The 27,136-nt window shown below is 40.1% G+C and overlaps 1 protein-coding gene across 3 annotated transcripts in view; it reads left to right on the forward strand.

Moving 5' to 3' along the window:
* fras1 (Fraser extracellular matrix complex subunit 1) overlaps positions 1 to 27,136 on the forward strand; it is a 294,733-nt gene that overhangs the window by 200,221 nt on the left and 67,376 nt on the right. For all 3 annotated transcript variants that reach the window (XM_042420806.1, XM_042420807.1, XM_042420808.1), the window contains 5 exons: positions 5,891 to 6,214; positions 17,354 to 17,513; positions 17,950 to 18,128; positions 25,679 to 25,795; positions 26,527 to 26,641. In XM_042420806.1, coding sequence (XP_042276740.1) covers positions 5,891 to 6,214; positions 17,354 to 17,513; positions 17,950 to 18,128; positions 25,679 to 25,795; positions 26,527 to 26,641 — 895 coding nt within the window. The remainder of the gene's footprint in view (positions 1 to 5,890; positions 6,215 to 17,353; positions 17,514 to 17,949; positions 18,129 to 25,678; positions 25,796 to 26,526; positions 26,642 to 27,136) is intronic.

The raw sequence follows: 27,136 nt of genomic DNA on the forward strand, positions 1-27,136 counted from the left end.
TTTGTAACATCAAGCAACAACTAAGGAGTAATACAATTGTTAAAATTTCCAAGTATTGATTTCATGTTGGGAGAAAATGACAATTAATCATCTGTCCACTAAGTTGGACAAACTCGCGTGTTTAAAAAAGTTCAAATATTTTTTTCATGCCTAAAGAGGAATAAAAACACTTCTGACTGAGGTTATCATAATTCATGCATGAAAGGGTTAACGTATCCTTTATATAATCAGCTACTCTCAATGACATTGACAAATGTTTTTCAAAAAGCACCCGAGAACAATAAACCGTCTTTAAAATGCCACATAAAGTTGCATTATAAATGTGCTCTCCCAGCAGATAATGAGCTACAAAACAAAGTATCTCATAAAGAATTTTTCTTTTTCTGTGCAGGTTAATTCATTAACATTACAGGTAATAGAGACGGATAGTCTGCCAAGGCACATTTGTTCCCAAATTTAGTTTACTGTGAAAATGCCAAGTCGATGTTTGTGTCCTTGTAGGAGAAAGTTTGCCCCAGAGAGAACAAGGAACATAAAAAAGCAGTTTTTCTCTCCAGTTTGAGATGGACTGTGTGTATGTCGCTGCACAGATGATATTTGAAGACACACTGCATTAAATTTCAGCATCTAACATCCGTGGGCTTCAGACTGTCGGGCATTAAGAGCATGTTCTCGCATTAATTCTTAAAGTTTCTCATTCGTTCCCCTTAATCAGGTCAATGTCAGATGGATTGAAATGACACAACCACAAGTCCACTCCTACAAGAAGTGGATATTTTCCATTACCAGAACAAAAAAATAGCATTTATGTTTATTTCTCTGTGCTCTACTAATTGATACTATTTTACTAGTAGACATAAATGACTATGGATGTTTGCACACGGCCCTTTTGACTGTCAAACTGCTACATAGTCTTGTATCTTTCAGTCAAATTAGATTTTTATGGAGTTTTTGACAGATTTAAAAAGAGTAAATATCTACATCATGTTCAGTAAAATAAATGATAAGAGCACAGGACAGCTAGCATATACTGCTAGCATCTAGATACCATGGTTAGCTAGCTAATATGATCACATTATGCAGCTAAACAAAAATACATCCAATCTATTCATTTTTTATGTGAACTCTAAGATTTGCAGCTTCAGACCTCGTGTTATCCATTAGCATGTTAGCCATTAGCATATTATCCATTAGCAAGTTATCTATTAGCATGTTATCCATTAGCATGTTATCCATTAGCATGTTATCTATTAGCAAGTTAGCCATTAGCATGTTATCCATTAGCATGTTATCCATTAGCAAGTTATCCATTAGCATGTTACCCATTAGCATGTTATCCATTAGCAAGTTATCCATTAGCATGTTATCCATTAGCAAGTTAGCCATTAGCATGTTATCCATTAGCATGTTATCCATTAGCAGTGTATATAATCAGCATAATGCACACAAACATATGTTATAATAAACAATCACAAACAGAAACTGTGAGACATAGTAGCTTCAGCACAGCAGCCACATTTAATCTGCTAAATCTGACAGATCTATTCTCATTCTGCTCATTCTCCACTGTTTTCCGGGTATGTTATGGAGTAATGGTCGTGATTAGCCGATGTCAGCTTGACTAGTGTCGAGCTGACCTCTGATTTTGCTACAAATATGGCAAAAAGAAGAGGAACAAAGGATTAAAGGCATCTGTGGGAGATTTATTGATGGGGTTAGTGTGACAGCTGTGTTACTGTGTTTGATGTGTGGAAGAGAAAAACAGAGAGAGACTACGCAGCTGAAGAGGAAGATTGTTGATGAAACATAACAAAACTGAAAATGTGCATTTGTGTTTTTCTAAGAAAAAGAAAATCATCCATATCTTTGATGAAGCACAGACTTCAAGCATACATTTTTCTGTTTTAAAAAGTAGCTTTGGTGTAGTCCAGTGAGTCACAGGTAGGATGAATAATAAAAAACATTGAAATAAACAGATTGAAAAAGGAATACAGGTGATCCTAAGAGGCTCAGTTGTACTTTTCAAGGTCCATGCGTGTGGTGACGAAGCCCACATGATGAGCAGCACACATGACTGCTCTCTTAACTTCGCGTCAGCCTCGAGTAAATGAGTGTTGCAGACGCGGAGCTCAGAGTGCTGCTTGCAGACGCTGATTGAATAGAGATACAGTTATTTGGGTCTGTTTGCAGGGCGCATTCAATTATACACCAGCTGATAATAAAAAACAGCAATTTATTCCCAACACTCAACCTCAGTGAGCATGTTTTGACTGATAGCAGGTCATTTCTGTCCACCAGTATACTGGTAGAGTTTGTTTTTTTAAATTACATTCAACAACAAGACTTTTGCGCCTTAACTCTACTGCAATAATATCTTTGTAGAGTTTTTGGACATGTATAGTGAGAATACATAAAGGTTTTCCAGTTACATCGACCCTTTCCCAGCGGACAACAAGCCACAACAAGTGCGTCACTGTCTGATCTACTTGGCTGTGCTTTTTTTTTTAAAAAAAAACAAAAAAACTTTGAACTTCTTCACTCCAAAACATACAACTTCTCACAAAGAGAAACACGCAGTCTCACGAGATTGCTTCTTTCAGTCTACATCAAAGCGCATCACGAAAACTGATGTAACCTTCAGCGCGCTTGTTGTTCACATTAATGCCTTTTCTTGCAAAATAAATATATTTCTCCCTGTTTCTACATCTTTAATACACAAAGTCATACATGTTTACCATAAAACATGTATGTAAGAACATACTCAACATGCACAGAAAGGATCACAATGTCCTGCACAGACAGGAAAAACACTCAGGTATGTCTCAGTTCATATGAATCCACTCATATTGTACAGCAAAAGCCAGAGCAAGTTGCCTTCTTTGCCCTGAATATAAAAGGCACAGTTGAAACAGGTTAAATATAAAGCTTGGACGGCCATGGAGAAAAAGACCGTTTGTTCGTACGCGGCCCTCCTGATATAACTAAAAGCTGTGAAAAAGAAATTGTTGATTGAAATCCCCATCAGATCGCCAGCCAGCGGGCACCTCAGATTGTAATAGCCTCAGGAATGAAAGATCTGAGCTGTAGATAGCCTCCCCCCCCCCCCACACTTCTGGCTGCTTCTTTTGAAAGAAAGTTTCTGAGAGTCTGCTGATGGTATTTCTACAGAGGTGGTCTCTCTCACACACACACACACACACACACAACATTTTTCTAGCCTACATTTCTATCTAACTCATCTTAAAGTGGCAAGTTTCTCAGACTTTATATTTTGCTCAGGTGATATTTTTAGCATTAAGCCCTCTTAGCTGTTGAGTTCCTGCACTGCCCCTTAGCTGTCAATCAGTGCTGATATATAGCTAACTTTCTGTAAAGAGGAGGTTTATAAGATCAGTGATGATTAATACTTTAATGTACCATCATTTTCAGACCATGTTAGGTGAGGTAAACAGCAGTACAACAAGCTGTGCTGTGTCTGCTTGACACATGGCACACAAAAACACGAGAGGGGGGGGAGCTGCAGATAAAAAGCATTGTTACAAACCTGGAGGCTTACAGCCATGTGAAAGGGGATGATATCGACATGGGAGATGTTTCCACTCCACCCGTCGTGCCTCTGAAAATATCATCCAGCACGAACGCAGCAGGGGAAAAACAAACCAAAATAAAGAGCAAATGAAAAAAAAAAATCCCCAAAAAGCAGGACTTTTTTTTTTTTTTGTTTTGTTTTGAAGTGCTGCAGAGCATTAAGAGCCTCAGGGGTGATGACAGCTCTCTCTCTCCCAAAATATGAACCTTACCTCTGCCTCACCTGTGAGGGCTAAAAGGTTAGCCCTCCTACCTGAGTGTGCTTGTGTTTGTGTATGTTTTCATCTGCCTCGGGGGGGGCGTTGTTTTCCTTTAGTGAGCTAGCATGTCTTTGCACGATTTAAAAGCAGCACACACACACACACACCCACTCACAGCCACCTCCAACACATCGAAAATCTTTTGTTTTCCTCCTACAAACCGCGGCGGTGACGACACAGGATTTAGGTGTGCGCCCGAGGGCCCCGCTCTTCTGTCTCTTGGAGATAATACCTCCGACGTCTAAAAAATCTGTTACCGAATGGCAGGAGGTGCTGTGCGGATAACAATATGCTCCCTCTCTGTGTTTGTGCTTTGTGTGTTTGAGGTCACTTTGGTTGGAAAACATCAAGGGAGAATATGTATGTATGACTTTCCACAAGTTGTTTCATGCGTCCCCGTTCGCTCGATCGAGCCAGCAGCTGACGAGGTCAAAGCATTGGACCCGAGCCCTCTTGTTAGGAGCACCTCGCTTGACGTCGGGTTTGATTTAGGGCCGTGTCAAGAGCGGTGTCTCCATGGGGACGACCCCGTGCGTGTCTACCTGCGCTCTCGTCGCTGCCAAGCTGCCCTGCTAACAAATGTTTTGGTTTATTAAAATGAACAACATCAATGCTGATATTCTGGCCTCCAGCCTTTACTTTTGTCTTTCTTTGTTGTTCTACGTGTCAGATAGTCAAACGCAGACACATGAACAGACAAAAGATGTAACTGAACTTCTATCCTAATGAGGATATTTTATTGTTTTTTTTAATTTTAGTTAGTTAAGTAGTTAGTTAAGTATGCATAGGTACGGGATATTATTAGTGAGGGTCTAAAGACAGAGGATGTGATTTGTGATATTGAGCTATACAAATAAAGTTGACTTGAATTTCAATTTTCCCAAAACTGTGAAAGACCCTGAGATAGTGTGTATATATTATTTTAATATTCTCTACACAAACAGATGTATAAAACATATGAATACTGCACCTACTAAAAAAAAAACAACTCCTGAGAAGAATATCTGGATCTTTAGCAGCTTAGATGTTCCACTTGCTAGTTTAGCTTGACGCTAACTTTGTTGTTTGTTGTTTGGTGCTGAGCAGGCAGCAGCAGGTTTCTTGTTCTCTGGAAACTGCCGCCTATGATTTTATACAGGAGGTTAATGAGAGGTGAGAGTTGGTTTTGCACTACATGTGACACTTACATGTGTCTGGGTAATTTGATTTAATAATATCAAAAACAGCACCTCAATCTAGTGTCTCAAAGAAGGGAGGACTGGCTAAAAGCAACCTCACTTTCCAGACATATCCACAATCCCTTTTTTTTTTTTTTTAATAAAAGCATAGAGGTTTGAAAACAGACACACAGTGAGCTCTGTATAAAGTCATAACCTTGCTCACAATAGGAGGCCTCTTTCTCTCACCGATGCCGGTAAAATGACTTTGTTAACGAGATGAAGCTTTTTCTCCTGCAGCAGCAGCGAGGCTTCGGGTACAGCTGAGTGCAGCTTAATGAGGCACCCTGCTTAACCTCCCCCCCCCCCCCCCCCCCCCCCCTTCACCTTCATCTTCTTCATCTCCTTCAGCAGCAGCAGGACGCCGCGGCTCCCCGCACACCCCTGACCCCCCTGGGAGAAGATGACAATTGGGAGTCTTTGGGAGAAATTGCTGTGTCTTCTTGCTGTGCTCTCTCTCTCTCTCTCAGCCTCTGAAAGTTTTAAAAGGTTTTCTCCGGTGTTACTCCGGCAGCGCATTTCAAAACCGAAACTTTGCTTTTTACCCTAAAAACAAGGTGTTATTTCAAGACCCTCGGCAAGCCGCAGGCCACGTTTTGTTCTCCTAGTAAGAAAAACTATCCTGCACCTGCATGGGATCCTGGATGATCCAGTACATGAGAGGTTCAGGGACATACAGCTTCAAGGTCCATGGACTTGTTTTGAAGGGATTCACAAGGAACCGTTGAAATCACTGAAAGTCTCAGAAAACATCAATATAAGTGTACCTACCTACTTAAATGTATGTTCAGGTTATAATGAAATCATTCTTTTTATCCTTTCCAGCCTCCGAGGGTCGTGACTCTCTCTCCTTTACCCGTGGAGGGTCGCGGCGCCCCGGCAACCATCACCAAGTCCGTCCTGCAGGTCAACGACCCCGACAACCCCGCCGACGTCCTGGTCATGGTCCTAGAACCGCCCCGCCACGGCAGGCTGACCCGTCTCCACGGTGACCGGGTGCTGAGCCGATTCAAGCTGGAGGAGCTCTCGCGGGAACAGATCCAGTACGTCCACGACGGCTCGGAGGGGACGGAGGACGGGGCGGTGCTGCAGGTCAACGACGGCCACAGCTACCGGAATATTCTGCTCCAAGTCCGCGTCAATCAGAAGGTAGGCTGGACGGAGGAGGAAGAGGAGGAAGAGGAGGATGAGAGATGAATGTTGAGAGTTGATGATTGATTTTTACAGCAACTATCCTTCACTTTCTGCTTTCAGTGTATCTTTAATTCCAAACTAGCAGATGTAGAAGTCGGCAAATGTGATTTAATCTCACATTGATATGGAAGAAGTTTGTTTACTTAATGTAGTTTAGCAGGATCCCCTTTAATATCTGTTAACCAACTCGTTCCTAAAATTATAAATCCAGGCTGAGAGAAGAGAATTAATTAGATGTCATGAAGGTCAAAACATTTTTCCACAAATTTTAAAATTAAATAGTAAAAAAAACATAACTTAAAAAATGTTTTAATGGCTCTCTGGTGTTTAATTTAGAGTCATCCGGCTCCTCGTTGGCTCAGTTCGAACCAGAGCATAAGTCCCCGTATCGATCCTCCATTAATACTGGATGGAGCTCTTTCCGGGGTGTTGCACAGCTGAGCCAAATTAGTGTGTTGGACCTCAAAGCTCAAAGCGTCTCTTCACCAAGTTCCCCAGACTGTAACCCAGACAGTCAAGAAGAAGAGCAATTGATTTTTTTTTTTTTTTTTTTTTTTCCCAAATACATCATCTTGGGGATGGAGCCAAAAGAACAAAAGTTCAGAAAGAATTCAGTAAAAAAAAAAGTGAAACTACAAGAAGTACATGTGCTCTCAAATCCATGCTGAAATCATTTCTACTGTGAAATAACAGAAGAATCAAATGTTACATGGTTCAATATCGACAGTGTAGTTTGTGTCTTTTTTTATTGTATTTATGGTGTAAAAACATTTCCAATTGTCCAAAAGAACAGCTAATATTACTAATAATATAATAATTTGCATGGATTACATAACATTTTTTTTGCCTGGTTGCTCCACATGATGCAGTTTCACCTTAAATTATTTTATTAAACTTCTGATAATTATTATAAATGCAGCATAATAAGACTGGTAGTTTCCTTTCCTCTACTATCTAGAGTTCACTGTGTTGTAGTGGAAACATATTCTCACCTGTCTTTTAGCAGGAAACATAAAATCCAAATGAAAATACTTTTTTTTTTTTGTTATTATCGATTTATACCAAATAAACACCTTTTGTATGTTTGATTTCCTAAAAGAAGCTCAGGGACCAATTTCTGTATCTTCCTTTCCAGAAGTTCAAAGATCAATAGTTCAGGAAAGGAGAGAGATGTTTAATGATTACCTGGACAATATTTTACTGGTCAGATTCAAGGTAACTGCATCTCTGCCTCGGCTTAAAAGTGGATTTTGTAATGTAGTATTCATGGGTAGTAGTTGTAAGACGCGGATAATATTGGATCTGAGAAAATATTCCTTTTGTATTTTGTTCTGTACATTTGAGTTACATTATTTATTCTTTGATGAACTGAGGTACCACAATCTGAACATCTTTTATATCCACTTTATTCCTTTAAACCCTTTTAAAATTGCTTCAACTCTCCACTTGACGTGTCCACACGGTATTTCTCTGTTGACTTTATCTCTGAAAATAGTTTGCTCGAGGCGCAGACTTATCCCGCGTGTTTAACCACTGTAAAGAAAGAGCAGGTCAGACCTTTTTGAAATGGCAGCCGTCCCTTCCCCTCTTCTGTCATCGCTTCCTGTGAGGTTCTTTACAACAAGGACGCAATTATCTGCCAACAAGCGCCAGCCACCATGACCGAGAGAGGAGGAGGAGGAGGAGGAGGAGGAGGAGGAGGAGGAGGAGGAGGAGGAGGAGAGGTGTCTAGCATGACAAAAATTTGGCAGCTCGCTTGTTACTAAGCATGAGCGCACACACACACACACACACACACATACAAGGCAGGACAAGCTTTCGATGTTGAAGATGTCTAGACAGACAAGCATCAGATACATACTGTAAATGTCTGTGTGTTTGCTTGTACTTGACCTGGACAAGGACATTTCAGGAAGTAAGAACGTTTAGTCAGGTTCCCGCTGCTTTTGAACGGCTGTTTCAGGGTTAAAGCAGCTATAACTGATATTTTTACGATATATTTTTATAATAACAACATGTGTAATGTGTTTGGGCGTGGCTCACAGTAAATATATGACTTACATTCAAGTGCACAGAAACAAATGAAGGATAATGTCGCTCCGTAACTGCTGTAAGCAACCTGGACTTGAGTTAGACGTGTATTTGTGATGATTAAGGTAAGGAACTATAGGAATGTATAATGTCAGTGAGGGACTTAACAAGTATTGAAATACTAAATGCCTGTGTGTGTGTGTGTGTGTGTGTGTGTGTATGTGTGTGTGTGTGTGTGTGTGTGTGTGTGTGTGTGTGTGTGTGTGTGTGTGTGTGTCCTGCAGGCATCTGTCTTCTTCCATCATTCCTTTGTGCTCCTGTCACCGCTCTGTCAATCTCCCACTGTGGAGAGTGATCTTCCACAGTGGGAGATTGCCTACACACACACACCACTCATCCACACATCTACACACACACACACACACACAGTCGTCACTTCATTAGATTACATTGACTTACATTAATTTCCTGGAGACTTATCCTAACCTTTGTCCTGACAGCAGAGAAACTTTTCAGTGATTTTTTTTTCTGTCTCTCAGTTTCTCTGCTCACACAGTCACACACACACACACACACACACTCTCACAGTTTGGTTTTGTAGGGCAGCTCTGTTTGTCTGGCCACGTACAGATGGTGCGCTTCAGGCTCAACTCCTCTGCTTTTTTCCCCCCTTCTGTAAATCACTAGCATCCCACATATATACACACATAATCTCACACATGCACACACACACACACACACACACAACAGTATCCATTTACTGCAAAATGTCCTGATGCTGCATTCTGTTGTGCACAACACATCCTCATAATTAAACTCCAGAACGACCCATAGGAGCATTTTCTAATATGCCGCCTCTACCGGTGCTTTCCAAATCACTTTTAAAAAATAATTATGTTTTATAGCGTGACAGTGCTGTGGTTAAGGTCTGGTTAGGTTTAGGCACAAAAACACTTGGTTAGGTTTAGGGAAAGATCATGGTTTGGGTTAAAATGATCACTTGGGTTAGGGTTAGGGGTTAAGGTTAGGGTTAGGGGGTTAGGGTTAGGAGTTAGGGTTAGGGTCAGGGAGTTAGAGTTAGGGGTTAAGGTTAGGGTTAGGGGGTTAGGGTTAGGGTTAGGGGGTTAGGGTTAGGGGTTAGGGTTAGGGTTAGGGGGTTAGGGTTAGGGTTAGGGGTAGGGGTTAAGGTTAGGGTTAGGGGGTTAGGGTTAGGGGTAGGAGTTAGGGTTAGGGAGTTAGGGTCAGGGTTTAGGGGTTAGGGTTGCAATTGGAAACGGTAAGTGAACAGCGGCATCCTGCAGCTAAGTCCACTATTTGCCATTTAGCATCCACCCAACCTGGAAATTTGTCACCTTATATAGACGTCATCTGAACTGCATCACTTCTACGGGTCATAATTGCCGCTAGATGGCGTCTGTCTCTCAAACTTAACCATATAGTTGTTTTTGCTGGCTGAATTTTCAACCTATACCGTCGTTTTTCCTTTTGAGGACGGGCTGGTCGTGCTTTAGAAAGTGCAGGATGGAGGAGAATGCCCTTCATTTATGTCTGAGGCTTTTCGGATGAGTCCCAGCACCTTTGGGACTCGAGAAAGAAAGGCCTCATTTCACTGGTAGTGATGGTGTGAAGTTAAAAGAGGAAGAAGATTTATATTTCATGACTGCACAAGGCTTCGATGTGAAAATATTCCTTATTCACATAATGCATAAAAAGTAGCTGCATTTTCAAGGAGCACACATTCTGCTGTTGGGTTTGGACAGATTCAAATAGGGCACACAAGTGGCAAATTCAGTAAAAATGATATCCAAGTGCCTCTTCAACAGCAGCGCGTTTGCACTCCATCTATCTAGCTTTACTCTCCAAAATTACATCACTTCTCTCTTGTGTTTCCTTAGTTGTCTTTAATAAATTGTATCACAGAACAGCTGGAGTGGTAAACACGAGCATGCTGTGTGCAGTTTACCGACGCTACCTCTCGGGATTTCTGGATATTGGAGCTCAAATTGAAGTTCAAACCTCCCACTGCCATGTGGAACTGCCGGCGTGCCAAGTTGCCTAATGTAGCTTTAACACTGTAGGCCTCAAGCTGAGGAGGTGACTTTTGAAAGTGCACAAGACTGGTAGGTCACCAAACTGTGAGGAGTGGCATGGAAGAGAGCTGTGCAAGAAAAACATAAAATAGAAAAAGAAGAAAAGAAAAGTAAGATCTAAGGCAATAAAAAACCCCAAAATCTACTTAAAGAAAACCTGAATAATGACTTCATGAACCCCGACTGCTTCTACAAAGCTCAAAAGTAAAACCCTGAGTGATTATTGGCTCTGCCTGGAATTTAACAAACTCAAGCCAATGAATCCTTAGTTTTCAGAGCGTGGCACTCTTAGTGGCACTCTTTGTACTTCCAAGGCCACCATCCAGGCAGCAGCAGCGGCTGTCGATGCCAGGCTGTGCCGGGGACAATAGGCTTCCTGAAAGTTGGATTACTGGGCTCTAAAGCAGGAGACTAATCAGGCCCGTAATGACCCACTGATGGATGGACTGAGCTCTGAGCCCTGAGCGGGGCTGGAGCTCGGCTGAATAGGAAGCAGGACCCTTGGCTTTCAATTACTGTCTCGGGGAGAACACTTTGAGCCTCCGAGAGACCCTGGGGCTCTTCTGTTCCCCGGCAGAAATGGAGGGAATTAGATATTTTTTTCTGATCATCCGTCCAGCTTTGGAAGGCTAATAGCTGAGCTCTGTTATCAAGCAGAAGCGGAGGGGCTGAGTGGTTTGAGTTGAGCTCTTCTCCCGCTGAGCTCTTGTCTTCGTCATTATTGTGAAGTCAAATTATTTGCTTTGGGGTTTTGTTTTGTCTTGTTTTTTTTTTTAAACAACGCTTCCAAGTCTGTGAATACATTTGAGATTTGCTGTGATTTGTTGTTGTTAACGCTCCGTGTCACATAGCCATCAAATTTACTTTCCCCAACATGCTCCATCATTTTAGACGTCACGGCTGCCTGTTTCACTGAGAGTAAATTAGAAAATGTTGCCGATAAGGATTCAATCTCCGTTCTGTGACTTTCCTTTACTGTTTGACAAGTCCATCGGCTCTTCCGATTCACCCCCCCCCCCCCCCCCCCCCCCGGTGAAATTATGAAGGATGACAATGTTATTGTCATTATAACAGCATGACCATTCCAGCCGGCAGCTAGCCGATGTTTTATGGATGACGCCGACTCCATCTCTGCAAAGTCATTTATTTCTGTTTTTGTGGACTGCAGCCAAAAGCTCTCCGACCAGCTTCGACTCTATTTACAGTCCATCTCAGGTCTGCTGGCTTACAGCCCTTTAAAGGTCTCTGATTATGCATTTTTCATGCATTAGCTCTCAAAAGTACTGAGCCTGAAGAATAAGTGAAGAATAATGTTGTTTAGGGTGTTTTTTATATATATTTTGGCTAACATTAGACCATGAAAAACATTTTTTCTGCAGCATCTGCTAATGACCTTCACTCAACTCCTCCATCACCTCCTACGCTATAGGTAAATAGAAAATAATACAAAGATAGAAAAGGAAGAGTCTTAGGGCACACAAGTGAACATGGGTGACCAAAGAATTTCTGTAATTTTGTTGTAAATAAATCACAATCCTTGTTGGAGCAGGATTAATACATGATTAAGGTTTTTATCAGCAGGTGACTTAGCTCCTCTCATCCTGTGTCAAAGCAGTTTCAAAGCAGCAGACAGTTTGATGTTTGTTATGTTTAATAGTCTCACTTCTAAAAGCTTTTGAGGCAGGTCCAAGTCCAAAGTGAAGTAAAAGTATGAGACTGCGGTCCTTAAGAAGTAATCCAAGTCAAGTCTTTATAAGCATAAGTGAGTCTTTTAGGTCTGTGAATCTTTGCCATCAAATTAACCTCCCTCTCATTTCAAAGCTGCGTGAAGGTTCAAGACAAGGTCTGCCTGTAACTGCCTGACCTGGATTTTATCAGTTCCAAACTTGGGAATATTTTTTGCTTTCAAGTTTCAAAGTGAAGTCTTTAGAGTGTCAGGTCTCAAATAAAGTTGAGTATCAGAGCTGTCAAGTCTGTCCTCGTTTCTGTGACTCAAAGTTTCACTCAAGTCTAAATCCTTCATCTCAATCTGGCCACTGCGGAGGTACTTTTGTGTCTTTATTATGCAATCAAACAGAATAGGTTTGCAATCAAAAAATAGATTTGAGAGCTTGAGAAATGTTTTATTGCAAGAAAAAAAAAAAAGTTTGTGGTTAAAATGTGAATCAGAACTTTTGTTTGCAAATCCAAAAGTTTTGTTTGTTGTTGAGCTGAATCTCACTGAAAGATGTAAGACACGTCTCTATTGGCCCTATCGGAGTCCGTGGAGAAGACAGAAAATCGATGTGCAAGTATATTTACACATAACTTGCATCTTAGTAATAGCAGGAATGTTTGAACTGATGCATGTAGATCGCTTTTGTTTAATGATCTGTGATGTTGTTACAGGTTAAAAAATACATATTATTTAGTCATCAGCCAATCAGATTCTGTGACCTGCAGTGTTGGAAGATTTTAAATGTAGGATTTTTACTTGTAACAGAGCATTTTTACACTGTGGTATTGATACTTTTACTTAAGTAAAGGATCTCAGTACTTCTCCCAACACTGCAGGTCACAGAATCTGATCGGTCACCAAATATGGTGTAACACCGACAGTCACTCCAACTCCAGAGTGTGTATTTTCGGAGCCGTGGGCTTTTGTTTTGTTTTTTTGGGATAATGGGCCGTCAGACAAATGGGCTTTCAGTCCAATGGGACTATTTCGGAATAATGTGCGGTTCCCATGACGAGTGAGTGACTAGCTGACAGGCTGACAAAATAACGTGTATTTTTTAACCCGTTACAACATCACAGATCGTTAAACAACACATGCACTAGTTCAAACATAACATTCTTGCTATTACTTAGCCGGAAGTTATGCATATTGATTTTCTGTCTTCTCCATGGACTTCAAAACTCCTTCTCTCCCACTGGATTCAGCTCAGCAGCAAGCAAAACTTTTGGATTTGCAAACAAAAGTTTTTGATTTACTTTACTTGCAATAAAACAGTTCCTGATTGCAGTGTTGATAGTTTTGCTCTCAAATCTATTTTTTCGGTTGCAAACCTGTACTGTTTGATTGCATAATAAAGACACAAAAGCACCTCCGTAGATACTTGCATGATTGCATATGAGAACTAAATTTTATTATCAGTTTTGAAAGATAGTACGTGTTATTGTCACTATTCAGAGTAAAGGGCATTTGACGTTTTCCTTAAACAATCCCGAGATCATTGATGAGGTTGAAGATACATCCTGAGGAATGTGACATTGCACTAGCACTATCCCAAGATTTGCTTAAAAGCGCTAAATAACAGACAAAAAGTCAATGAACTCAGTGAATTAAGCGGATTCTGTTTTTCCTCTTTCTCTCTACTTTCTATCTTATCAACCCAAAATTTCATTAACCAGATTTAGTCTCTTACTTTCGCTTTCCCAGAGGTCAAAAAGCTGGGAAATTTTCACAAGCCTTTCAATTTCTCTGCACCTGTCTGAAGGAGATTAAACTGTCTCTCTATCTAAAAGGGCAATCCAAATACAATAAAGAAAACTCATTAGATTTGTGTCTTATTCATGGAAAAGAGCCGGGATGCGGCTGCAGGACAAAGAATCAGAAAAAAGTCTGGGGAAATCAGGAGTATTGGCAAACTTGTGAATTCAAAAGGTTCCCCTGATCTCTTTTATTTGTAGAGAGGGCTGTTTCTGGATTTGAGTGTCCTTGAGGGACCTTGGTGTTCGTTGGGAAAAGCTTGATTATCTCTTGGATGATGTGGTCCTCTGAGTTAAAAGCCTGCCATGCTGACTTATGTGTTTTCGCTTCCATGGCAATCCACCGCTCGTCTGTGATTCTCTGCCTGCTGCTGCTGCTGCTGCTGCTACACTGAAATACTGTGATTTGGATCAGTCGAGTGGCAGGCAGAAGAGCCGCAGATGGTCTGCAGGTTGTTATCTGCAAACACAGACACCCACATATGCACACAAATACACAAAAACACACACACGCGCAATCACACACAATTGTGCACATTCCTGTAATCTCTTACCACCTCCTGCCACAGTGCACTGATTATCTCCGGCGGTAAATGGTCAACCATGTGTGTGTCTTCATCTCTTTGTGCATTTTTTCAGCAAAGAAGTTTATGAAGAACTCAGCTAACACTGACCTGACATGAATGTGGAAGTTTCTGTACCACCTTCTAATTATTAATCATGCTTTAAGTATTAATCATGATTTATAGATGAGATGGAAACCATGGACATGAAAAGGTTGTTAAAAATCACATTTTTTATCCTTTCTATTTGGTAAAAATCCAGTTATAAATGTTGACAATCCATTAATAGACACTCATGGATGTCTCACTTACTAATAAACAATCAAGTCTGCAGTTATAAATGTTAATAAATTGTTAATGAATGTATTTTAGTGTAGATACTCTACATATATTTCCCATTAGGTAAGTAGTCTGACAGTTTATTCCTGATAAATAATTAAGAGCTAAAAATGACAAAGCAAGCATGTCCTGCTGGAGGATAAACACCAGAATTATTTATAACACGTCTATAACATGTTTGTAAATTATTTATTAACCATTAATGAAGCCAGTAGTTATTATAAACCCTTTATAAAGGTTGTAAGAAAGTGGTATCAAAGTTTCTTCCTTTGAAAATGAACTTTAGCAAAACACTTTTATTGAGATTTTAAGACCAATATTTCTTTCTTGTAGGAATATACATTAGTGAAAAAGCGTCCACTGTGGAAGTACGTACAGTTACCTTTGAGCTGATTAGTTTTAAATGAACACCAAAAGATTTATACTGGATGTTCAGCCATGCTAGCTGCATGGTTCTAGATATGATCAGTCCACCACTTTGATACAGACTGAAATATCACAACATCTATAAGACGGAGTGCCATGAGTACAGACATTCATGGTCCCCAGAAGATGGATCCTACTGACTTTGATGATCACTGGCTTTTCCTCTAGCGTCACCATGAGGTAGAGATTGGATGGATTGCCGTGTCATTTGTGTCCCCTTCAGGATAAACTGTGATGACTTTGCACAATAATTTGGTTTATGACCAAATACCTGCAAAACTGATGACATTCCCATTAGCCTCAGCTTTACGTTGTGTTTATTAGTAAATGTTAGCATGCTAACATATGATATTAAGGAGGGTTAGACTCTGGTGGTTGTCTCGTTTTACTGTCAAGAGTAGCCCACACAATAGCTTCATATCCTTCATCCAGATGTAAAATGCTGCTGCCTACAGAATAAATAGCAGGTTGGATTCGCAGATATCCAAGAAGAAGTATGACAAACCTGTTTTTTATTGAGGCAGCAAGGTGACACTGTGAGTAAGAGGTCTAGTTTCAAAACCTCCCTGACAGCAGGCATCTGCCCCGATGAAATGTCCTCCAGCGACACTGAATCATCACCCAGCTCTGTGTGCTCTGTGTAGCTGATCCTGCTCTTTGTTCTCTGCTTTGGGAGGCAGGGCGGCCGAAATGATGAGTTACTCTATCGGATCAATACAGCATCACAAAAATAAGTCTTGAGTCCAAAGTTGGCCCTGGCAGCTCTTAAACGGAGAAACAACAACACATCGAGTCTTTTGTGATACATTACTTTTGATTGGTGGGGCTGAACACAGGGCTTTAGTGCTCAGGTGACACTGTTGCTGACTGACAGAGCCTCACGACTCCTGGGACTCATAAACCTGAGGTTAGAACAGATGTGGAATAACAGCAGCTACACAGTCTGTGACAACACAAAGTAAAAGTGGCATCACGCTGCTGCACCTGAGGAACAAACAACAGAGTCTGCTTCTATATTTCTCTTTATACATCAGTGCCTACACCACAGGGATTTCACATGGGGTTTCTTTACCTTGAGTAATACTCAGTTTACCATGTTTCAAGGTCAATTTTGTGTTTATAACTTGAGATTGTGCTCTGCTCCTTCTATCGCTGCTTCAAGATAATATATGTCTAGTTCTTGAAATTGTTTACATTTGATAAATTGGATTTTACTCTTGTCAATCAGAGTTCTGGAGAAATTAATGGACAGACGGTGGTTAGAAATGGATGATTAGGTTATTGAAAGCTTCTCTGTATCCAAGAAAAACCAACAACAGGTGTATTTAGGATGGTTTTCAAACTAACAGCAGGTCTAATAGCTGCCTGAGGATTGTTCTTGACTTACTCTTGGTTTTAGAAGAACTGGTGATTAGGGGTGTGCCCGAATACAAATACATTTTATACGAATATTTGTTTCATACAAATATTTTAAAAATTATTTGTTGGGGGTATATACAAGACCTGATGTGGGGACCTCCTTCGTAAGGTAGTTTATTCATGAACACAAAGTGTCATAAAAACAAAAACAGGATTTTTTAAGCCTCTTTCCACTTTTATTCGAGTACAAATACAGATACAAATAATTTTGCTGCCTCAACAAATACAGATACAAATACAAATACTGGGATAAAAGGACAGAACTCCCCATGCACAGCCAGTATTTTCAGACAGGTGCTGGTCGGACGCAGGAAACATATAAGGTGAAAATCAAAAGTAACCACCGCACACTGTAATGACTTTACTGTGAATTTATTAAGAGCGAACAACGCGTTTCGCCTGTAGCTTCTTCAGGTTCTCTCAGTACAACTGCTGCGTACTCACAGGTGTGATAAATACATTTGAGTCACATGACTAATTATCACAGTCTTCATTTTCTCAAAGTGAACATTTTACAAACAGGATTTTTAAGCCTCTTTTCACTTTTATTCGAATACAAATACAGATACAAATAATTTTGCTGCCTCAACAAATACAGATACAAATACAAATACTGGGAAGTAAAGAGTGAGCACCAAAACTGGCACAAAAAAAGCAAGTGAACTCTTATATTGCCACATTAAATGGTGCTTAGAATTTTAAAAGGGTTGAAATCTATGTTATAACACTGATTGTGTGTGTGTGTGTTTTTTCAGGTGGCCGACTCTCCTCATGTGCTGTCTGTGCCGAAGACCTGGGTGAAGGAGGGAGGCATGGTGCGACTGGATAAGAAATACCTGCAGGCGGACTACAAGGGAGTCGGCACTGATGACATCGTTTACACCATCCTCGCCTCCGACGGTCACCCTAAATACGGTACAAGCTCTTTAACGCTCACATCTAACACCGTGTCAAGAGATTAAAGTCAAAACAGCCTTGAACATTTGCATACTTTTCAAGTGTTGATATTCCACAATCAAACAGACTTAGTTGGCTCAAAATATTAACTTATACTTCACTGTGAGCTTTACTTTTACACCAGAAATCTTTTTGTTTGTCATTTTGGAAAGTGGAAATGTTGTTAAACCCTCTCTAATCTTGAACTTGATACAAACATTTTAATTTTATTTCTAAATTTAACCATCAATTTAAGTCCAATCAAGTCTTAACCCAACCTTTGTGTTTGGTTTGCCAATCACGGCATCTCTGTCTCTAACTCTGTTAGGTCCATAATTCTGCTTTTAAAAAAATATTACATGTCCATCCAGTGATGTCTAATAACTGAGAGAAACTCTCCGCCTTCTCTGTCCAGGTGAGGTGGTGCTGGTGTCCATGCCAGCTGACGGCCCGGCGGAGGGTTGGCGTCCCTCGCTAACCGACGACCAAGGCTTCACACCCACCACTTCCTTCACCCAGCAGGACGTCAACGACGGCACCGTCTGGTACCGCCACTTCGGCACGGGGTCTGACAGTGACTCCTTCCAGTTCCAGGTCAGTGTTGATCCTTACTAGGGGTGTGCCTGAATACAAATATTCGGTAAAGCACAAATAGTGGGTTTTGTTTTGTTTTTTTTTTACAAATATTTGTTTCATACAAATATTTTAAAAATTATTTGTTTTCGGGAAGAAAAAAAAAACATGTTAAATACCAGCACGCAGGTCGGTTACGTTGCTATCTCACTCTCTCTTCTCTGCTCTGCTGTTACATCTATCAGCAGATCTCAATAAGGGGAGTCACATCCACCTGCTACATGACGCACATTTCCTAATTTGGCTGAACTAAAGACACAAATGCAAATGAAATGCTCCCAAGGGAACACTTTATGAACACTTATTGTAACACTTTAATTTTCTAAAACTAAAAGTGTAATAAAAACAAACACAGGATTTTTAAACCTCTTTCCACTTTTATTCGAATAGAAATACAAATAATTTTGCTGCTTAAACAAATACAGATACAAATACAAATACTGGACCCTCTGCACATCCCTAATCCTCACACCCTTCAAGTCTTGCACATGTAACTTCACTGATTATGTGTTGAACTCTACTTTTCTGTTGCACTTTTAGGGAGTTTTTTTTAGAGATAGTGAGCCAAAACATTATAACATGAGACTTATAATCCTCTCATCATATTTTCCCATGAATTTTTGTATATTTTGTAGCTCACAAATGCAGATAATATAACATATGATCAGCAGTAGCCACCGTGGCTGAACAGACACAGTCACTCTCACCCACAGTGTTTGTTTGACAGGTGCAGAAGTGATGTTTGTGAAATACAGAGTAGAAGCAATGAGCAACTGAGCATCAAAGATGATTCAGAGACAAAGAAACGCTGATTGTAAAGCGGAGTGTTTGCATACTTTCAGAAAAACAAACAAAGAAACCGCGAGACGAGAAAACCTCAAGAGGCCGATAAGAACGTCTCACCCCAAATTCAAGTGGAAGAAACTGTGACAGAGACTCGAGTTGTTGTGTTTTTTTTTTTTTCTCTTGTGCCCTTCGTTCACTCTCTGGAGTATTCTTTGAAGTATTCATTCTTACTCATGTTCCCATGTCCCCTTGTGTTTACCTCTCTCCTCCCCTTTTTCCGACATCTCTCCCTCTGGCTTGATTTATTTCTTTACCCCTCCTCTTCCTCTCATGTATCTATGTCTCTCTCCCCCTTCACCTCTATCTGCCTGTACTTGTTTGTGCTATTATTATTTTTTTCTTATAACTATGAAATTGTGTGGGAATACATCTATAAAGCCAGTGCTGTTCTGTTTATTGCAACCTTTGTTTTTTTTTGTTATTTGAAAAGTTCCAGTCTGCTTATCCCTCAGCAGTTATTTTAATCCACTTTACAGTTTTCTGTGTGTCGATGGAGGCTACATTTTGGCAGGATGTGTCCCCCCTGCTTTTTTTTCATTCTTTCTTTCTCATTATCTCATATTTCCCTCCAAACTCTTCCTTAAGTTTGCTCACTGTGGATTTCTTCTGCTTTATTTGAAACCTTGGCACCAAAACTTCCTATGTGACTCACAGGCACTCAAAATCAATCCAGAGCGACTTATCTTAATTAGCATTAATGATACCAAATTACTCGCAAATTGGCTGCAAATCTGAGACAATCCCACTAAAACCGAATCCCGCCGTTAGAGCATTTTTCACGCCAGTCTCTGCTTCACCTCGACTCCATTAGAAAAACAAAAGAAGCAGCCAAAAAGCTTGTAGCACCATCTAATCATCTCTCTCCTCCGTCCAACCCCTTCCTCCCCCCTTCCCTCCCCTCCTTACATTTTGGCTGCATCTATCAGGGCAAACGCTTTTCAATTACACAGTGCCGGATTCAAATTGAATTCTCAAGTGTCACGTCATTTTGACGGGAAAGCGGGAAAGCGGAGGCGAGGAAAAAAAACTCGTGACGAACTGAACCGCTGGAAGTGCTCGCGCTGTTTGTTAGAGGTGGCGATTACTCTTGATGGTTTGTCAGGGTGGTATTATTGTCCTCTGCCGGGGTCTTATTGAAGTGTGTGTGAGACGCTTTGTTCTGCGGCTGAACAGAACAGAACAGTACGCCGCACGGTTCTCTACATACATCTTCTCACCGACCTACTTGTAATTTTGCAAATCAGAAACCATGTTCGAATCAGAGACAGAGGGTGATTTAGTGCCCCTGCAATTTTGTCTGGAGTGAAAATTGGTCCATTTAAACTTCATGTCCTCACACTTAGCCTGTTTCTACCATGTGGCTCAAGGAATATCTGAATTTAACAAAAAAAATAACATAACCTATACATATCCTGAATGTCACGAAATGAGCATGTTTGAGTCGGTAAAGTAGTTCTGGGAGATGCGGAGTCGTTTTAGTGAGGTGCAGTTCGCAGCTTACAATTAAAAGTTACACTTGGTTTTACCACCTAAGGCCAGTTAGAGCCTGTTGATTACTTTATATCCACTTCAGTAGCTTGAATGAGCTTGAATGAGGACTGAATGGAAGCAACTTCCATGAATAATTTGTTCCTAATTCGTCCATCCTTCACAGAAGGATTCCCTAAATCTTGCTATTGCCTTTGCTTTAACTACTTAATTTCCTTTGTAATACATTTAAAAGATTTTAATATATATATATATATATATATATATATATATACTGAGTCTGCATAAGAGGTTTGTCACTGTCATAATTATGGAGTGTGTCAAACCACTATAGTATACAAAATCATAATTCTCTTTTTAAGCTGCATTAATTTTAATTTATTTTTTTGGACAAAGGGACAACAGTCAGACAGGCACCCTGGAAATAATAAAGTAAAGAACAGTATCTACAGTTGTTGTTGCTCATGTTTGAGTAAACAGTTGCCTATTTTCATAAAGGGCAGACAAGAGGGCAACATTATCATTGATTTGGAGTCCAAATCCAATATTTACTCTCCTTGTAGCTGTGTTTTGGTCGCCGTCTACTCCTGAGAGAATAATGTGCTGCTTGATGTTGCTGTGTGATGGAAACTGGTTTGATGAGACTGAATATGACTAAATGTGCTGAAAAATGAGCTAAAAGAGGCTAAAAAGCTCAGTAGTGCTGCAGAGTTGGTGCTAATTCTCTATGACTTAATCACCACAAGGAAACCATTGTAATGGTTGAAAGTTAGTCATTTCAATTAGTTTTAATATGAAAATAAGAATAAGTGGAGCCTCAAAGTGTATTTACTGTACAAACCGTTGGATCTAATACATTGTAAAGGGAATCTAATGAAATACGGGCAAATTAGTGAATCAGTTTTTAAAGCTTCCAGATGGAAACAAGAGGAAACAGTTTGAAAATGCAATCAGCTACACTCAGAACTCATTTGACCTGATGTCAGTGAACTACACACAACAGGCTCATGTTATCTTACACTCGCTCCAGATTAAGAGCGAGGTTGTATTTTATTTTGAAGAAGCGACTATATGTGATGTCAGAGGTTAACTGAGGAGTGGAGATGGGACTTTTTTTGGTTGATAAAAGTGTGTTTTTTAACATTAAAGTCTTGTTTAATGCAGTTTTAATATAAGATTTGTCAGCTGCCACGCTAACTTGGATAAATCCAGCTGACTCAGCATCGACTCTCATTGTAGCACATTAACTCGTGATCGGTGTCGTTGACTCCGGGCTTCACGCTGCTGTTTTATTACTTCTGACTGACAGAGCTGACTACAAGTTCTTGAACTTTCTTTCCCCCTGAACGCCGCTGATGTGACAGGAACAAGCAGCAGCAGCAGCAGAATAACTAAGCGGTGACCGAAATCAGCTTTCAGAACGAACAACCGAGGCCGCTTCTGCTGGGGACAAAACAAATTAAGGCGACATATTATGGAGAGTCTTAGTAAGAGAAATAGAGCACCGGTAACACAAGTTTGATAGTTAAAGAAAACACTTAATTAAAGAAATGTGCGTGGAAAGAAAGAGAGACAAAATTTTAGTGTAGTTTCATATCAGCAATTCAGTACATTTTAATTCAAATAGTCAGCTGCATTATGAGATAATAAAAGTAAAAAAGTTTCACTGTGGTACTGGAGATGACTCTGTAGGAGATGAAGAACTGAGAAAAGAAAGAGCAAAGGAAGGTTTTTCCTAAACTTTTCTGTTGACAAAATTAGATTTTTTGTACCGTAGGTGGCGCTCTTTTCTTTGTGTGTTTAGCCACTGATCATAGAGGCTGAACTATGAATATGTTTACCTGTAAAGGATCTCTAGCTGTGTGAATTATGACTCTTGTTGGTCAGGAACAAAGACATACTTAGCATGATGTCGTTATATTCTTATAAAAGCTCCATGCTGTTGGGTGGATGGAGGGTCGGACAGCTGTTTGCCTCCTGTTTCCTCTCAACTGTCTGTCTTTTGATCACAATCTTTCTCTAATCTTAAAGAGCAAAGCAACACCAGCTTAAAAAAAATCCTGTTGTTGGAGGACCTTCTCATCTTGCTGCAGTGATGTGTAAAAGTGTGTCAGTACACCGTGACATCACTGTTGGATGATTCAGGTGCAACAGACTGAAAACTCTCAACCGGAGAGGTAAATGGACTGCACTTGTATCGCGCCTTTCTAGTCTTCTGACCACTCAAAGTGCTTTTACACTACACGTTCACCCATTCACACACACATTCACACGCTGAATGGATACAGAGGCTACCATGCAAGGTCCCGACAGAGGAAACTAACCATTCACAGACACTGATCTTGAGCCTTCAGGAGCAATTCGGGGGTTCAGTATCTTGCCCCAAGGACACTTTGACATGGAGGAGCTGGGAATTGAACCACCAATCTTTCGATTAGTGGACGACCCACTTTACCTCCTGAAGCCAAACTTTTACCACATAGTGTTAATAGTAAAGGCCATGAGATTTTTTTATGTTATTTATAGCAGTTTTAAGAGGCACAGACAAACAATATTGGGCTGTCAGACCAGGAAAGACTCATATGTGTAGTTTGAAAGACTTGTTGGCTCATGTTAAACTATCTAGTTATTCTTCTGATTAGTCCAAACAAACCAGATGGACATCAGTTTCTGGATACTGCTGGAAAGTGCAGGACAAGGAGAATCACAGATAATAATAATAATAATAAATTTTATTTATATAGCACTTTTCTTAACAATATTACAAAGTGCTTTACAAAGGAAAATAAAACCAACAAGGCAGATTAAATAAGCAAAGAGGAACAAAGAGGTAAAGGCACAAGTACATAGTAACAATAGAAGATGCACAATAATAATAATAATAGGACAATAGAATGCACAGGAGTAAAATAATGATAAAAAATAAGATAAAATAACATCAATTAATAGGTGTAAAAACAGTAATTAAAACATATCAAACATTTCCAAAAGCTTTCACAAAGAAAAACAGTTTTAAAGCCTCTGGAAACGTGGCTTGAAATCATAAAAAATGCATATATGATATCAAAGTTGAGTGTCTCGTTAAGCATCCACAAAAAATATGAATGAAAATAAACATTCATAACTATTAGAAAACTGAGCTCAAAAACAGCTCATTACGCTGCTCAAACCATTTCTCAGGACTGTGTGGGCGTGTCCAGATCACGTTTGATTGACAGCTCACTTTCAGCTCAAGTACCACTTTTATTTTGTTTTACTGATATGGAATAAAATACAAAATCTATCAAATGGACCCTACCTGGGTGAAAGCTTGAATAATCCACTAACTAACAAACTAGGTTAGACCACCTGAAACTGTGTTTTTATTTAACTGTACCTCCTGGAGTATGATGCTAATCGTTTTAGCATCTTCCATTCACTTACATGAAACGGTTAGCATTAGCTTTTCTATTCAAAACTTTTGAGCTTATTATCAACTACCTCAGTGGTCTACTAGTTATCTTGACTAATCAGCTAACTAGCAGACTAGAGTGTTGAACTATACCTTGCAGACTACGAAGCTAAGTGTTTTAGCATCTTTCATTCGCTTACATGAAACGGTTAGCATTAGCATTGCTATGCTACACTTTTGAGCTACTTATCCACTCCGTGATCAATACAGATTTGGATGGTGTAGCCAAGTCTGCTAGTTAGCTTAACACAGTAACTTTCAAACCATATCAGGCTCATTTGAATTCTCATTCTAGCTAAAAGCAAAGCAAAGTGCACTGCATTGTTTTCTCATGAGGGAGATGAGAGTAAGTGTTGTGAAGTCAGCTTGGCCGGATAGCCACGTCAATCATCTTTCTCTTAAATATGATTGGGCAGGTATTTATTACGTAATAAACTCCCTAGTTTAACCCCGCCCAACTGCAACCCAGTAACAAGAGAAGGGAGAGAAACTTTCTAAAGAATTACATAGACTATGTCAAAGGCTATGTCCTCATACTTTTTAGGTGTGTACTATATGCACGTTAGATCCCAAATTACATGATTAATAGCCAATCATGGATTTGCCTTTCCAGGGGCTTTAAGACGAGTTTTAAAAGAAGCTAGAGAGACCTAGTGTGTCTGAGTTCAGGGGGTAAGGAGTTCCAGAAAGTGGGGGGCTCTGACAGCAAAAGCCCGACCTGCGGATCTTAAGGGTCGAAGGGGGGCACATACCAGTTCAGTAGTGCAGATATGTAACTGGGAGCAAAGGCAGATGGACATTTGTGGCTTTGCAGTTAAAGAACCAGTAAAAATATTAGCACTTGCATTACATTTAAAGTTTGGAAACTCATTAACTGACTGCAGAATATCATGAAAAAAAAGCATTTCTTAGCAACAGCTGCTGTAAGAAGAAGAAGAAGGAGATGAACAATAGCTGCAAGGAAGGTTACTAGAGAAATTTCAAAGAAGCAACAATTCTGAGAACCGCAGAGGAGTCTGAATCTTTGGGAAAAAATGGAGAAAGTATCATTATTTTCAATTTACTTCACAGAAAGATCAGAACATCAGCATGAGGTGTACGTTCTGTCCTGACTCAGAAAACAACCGTCCACTGCTGTCGGCTCGATGAGAAATCTTTTTTTTTTTTGCTTAACAAAGCACTCAGAGGCTCCTCCCGCGTTCCTTTCATGTACTTTACGTTTGAAACTGATTTTTTATGGATTTTAGAAAGTCATTCAAAAGCAATCAGTGGTGAGGTTGCTTCAATAAGAGTAATAACTGCCCTTAAGCTAATCACAAGATTACTACTTAAACATGGTCAGCCGAGCAATGAGATCATTAAACTGAATTTCACTCAAATTGGCATGTCCTGTATTAATATTCCTCTGGTATAGACAGAGATTTATGAGAAGAAACACACTCAGCCACTGTGGTTTCGTCCCCGCAGTGCAGCTTGACGCCAGGTTCATTTTCTGTTGTCATACTTTTGGACCGTAGTTTGTTTTTATCACATCTGTTGTATCTCGAGAACCTGTCGTCAGCCCCGAAATAATGCATAATGTACACGAGACAGTTTGCAGCGAGAAACATTTGCAGAAATAATGTGCTGTTGATTAAGACTTAGACATAGTAGATAGAGTGACTAGAGGAGATACAGGTTTCCAGTTTCTTGTATAACAATTGTGAACGTCTGTATATCTCCGCAGGTTTCCACAGAGACATCCCCGCTCGTACAGAGCGATGCCCAGACCTTCACCATAGGAGTCTTACCTCAGATCCCCGGATTCCCACAACTGGCCCCTGACTGCGAGCTACAGATCACGGTGAGGAGGGACATAAAAAAAAAACTTAACCAGGCCTCATAGAGAGCAGGATTTGTTTTTATATACAGTAGTAATGTAGCTTTTCAGTCATGGAGAAGTTGTGGAAGATGACAAAATAGACCAAAATGTACAGTTTTTCTCTCTTTCTCTCTTAAGAAAATGAATCAGAAATGATCCAAAAGATCAATAATACATAAAACAGTCCTTCCTTTATCCACCTCATACAGTATAACCCACCATCTAACTCCACAAGCTTCCAAAATCTGCAGTTTGACTGGTCATTGACTGGTTTTAAAGGTTGTTACAAACATTTTTTTTATGGTATTTATGGTTCTTTTACAGTTAAAAGCTTTTGTTCCTGCAGCAAATGTCTTTTTTTTAAAATTTAAATTATATATTCGTAGACAAGAAATCCAGATGTGCTCCATCTGGCTTGTTCAAATTAGACTTAACACATTTTAGGGTATTTCAGACTAGCTGCAGTTCAGACTAATTGCAATTTTAATCAACTATTTGAACATTTAAAGTGAATCTTATAACCGCTGGAGTTGTTGGAAGACAATCTGACTCCTGTTGTGTGGATGATTTTCTGTTTTGTTCGTGTCTGTGGATCCTTCAGTCTCTCAGTTATAATCACACAGGTCTTATCAAAGTCAGAGGATGTATCTCTGTTCTCACCTCAGCATGTGTGTGTGTGTGTATATGTGTGTGTGTGTGTGTGTGTTGTGCAGGCCCTGGAGGATCGGGTGACAGAGATAACACCCTCGGCTCTGTCCTTCGTCGACTCTGAGACTCCCAGCGAGAAGCTTATCTACAACATCACCAAACCCCTACCGCCAGGACAAGGTCAGACACACGCACACACACACACACACACACACACACACACACACACACACACACACACACTGAGCTCGTCCCTCATAATGTGAAAAAGATTAAAAGGATTAAAACAAAAGTTCTGTCAGAGGGCAGGAACCTTATCATTTGTTACAGTGAGCTTGTGTTTGATTCTTGACTCAGAACTAAAACACAATGAGAGAAATTAAAGGACGAGTTCACAGTTTAATTCAGGATTTAATTCAGTGGAACATCAGTCAAAGCTCAGATACTTTGCAGATTAAGTGGCCCACAAACTTGCAACATGGTAAAACAGTCGCTATATGTGTTGAGCTGCGACATCGTCTGCATCAAAACAGCAGGATTTCTCTATGACAGTCAGGGTAAATGAGGTTTGACGAACACGTTCACATGCACTTCAGTGACCAGGTAAAGGTGTCTTCAGACAACAACAACAGTGTAAGTTTATTTTATGTCACATTGTGTGAGTCTAAATTTGTA

This window comes from Thunnus maccoyii, chromosome 9 (genome assembly GCF_910596095.1).
Source record: "Thunnus maccoyii chromosome 9, fThuMac1.1, whole genome shotgun sequence".
NCBI classification, from domain to species: Eukaryota; Metazoa; Chordata; class Actinopteri; order Scombriformes; family Scombridae; genus Thunnus; species Thunnus maccoyii.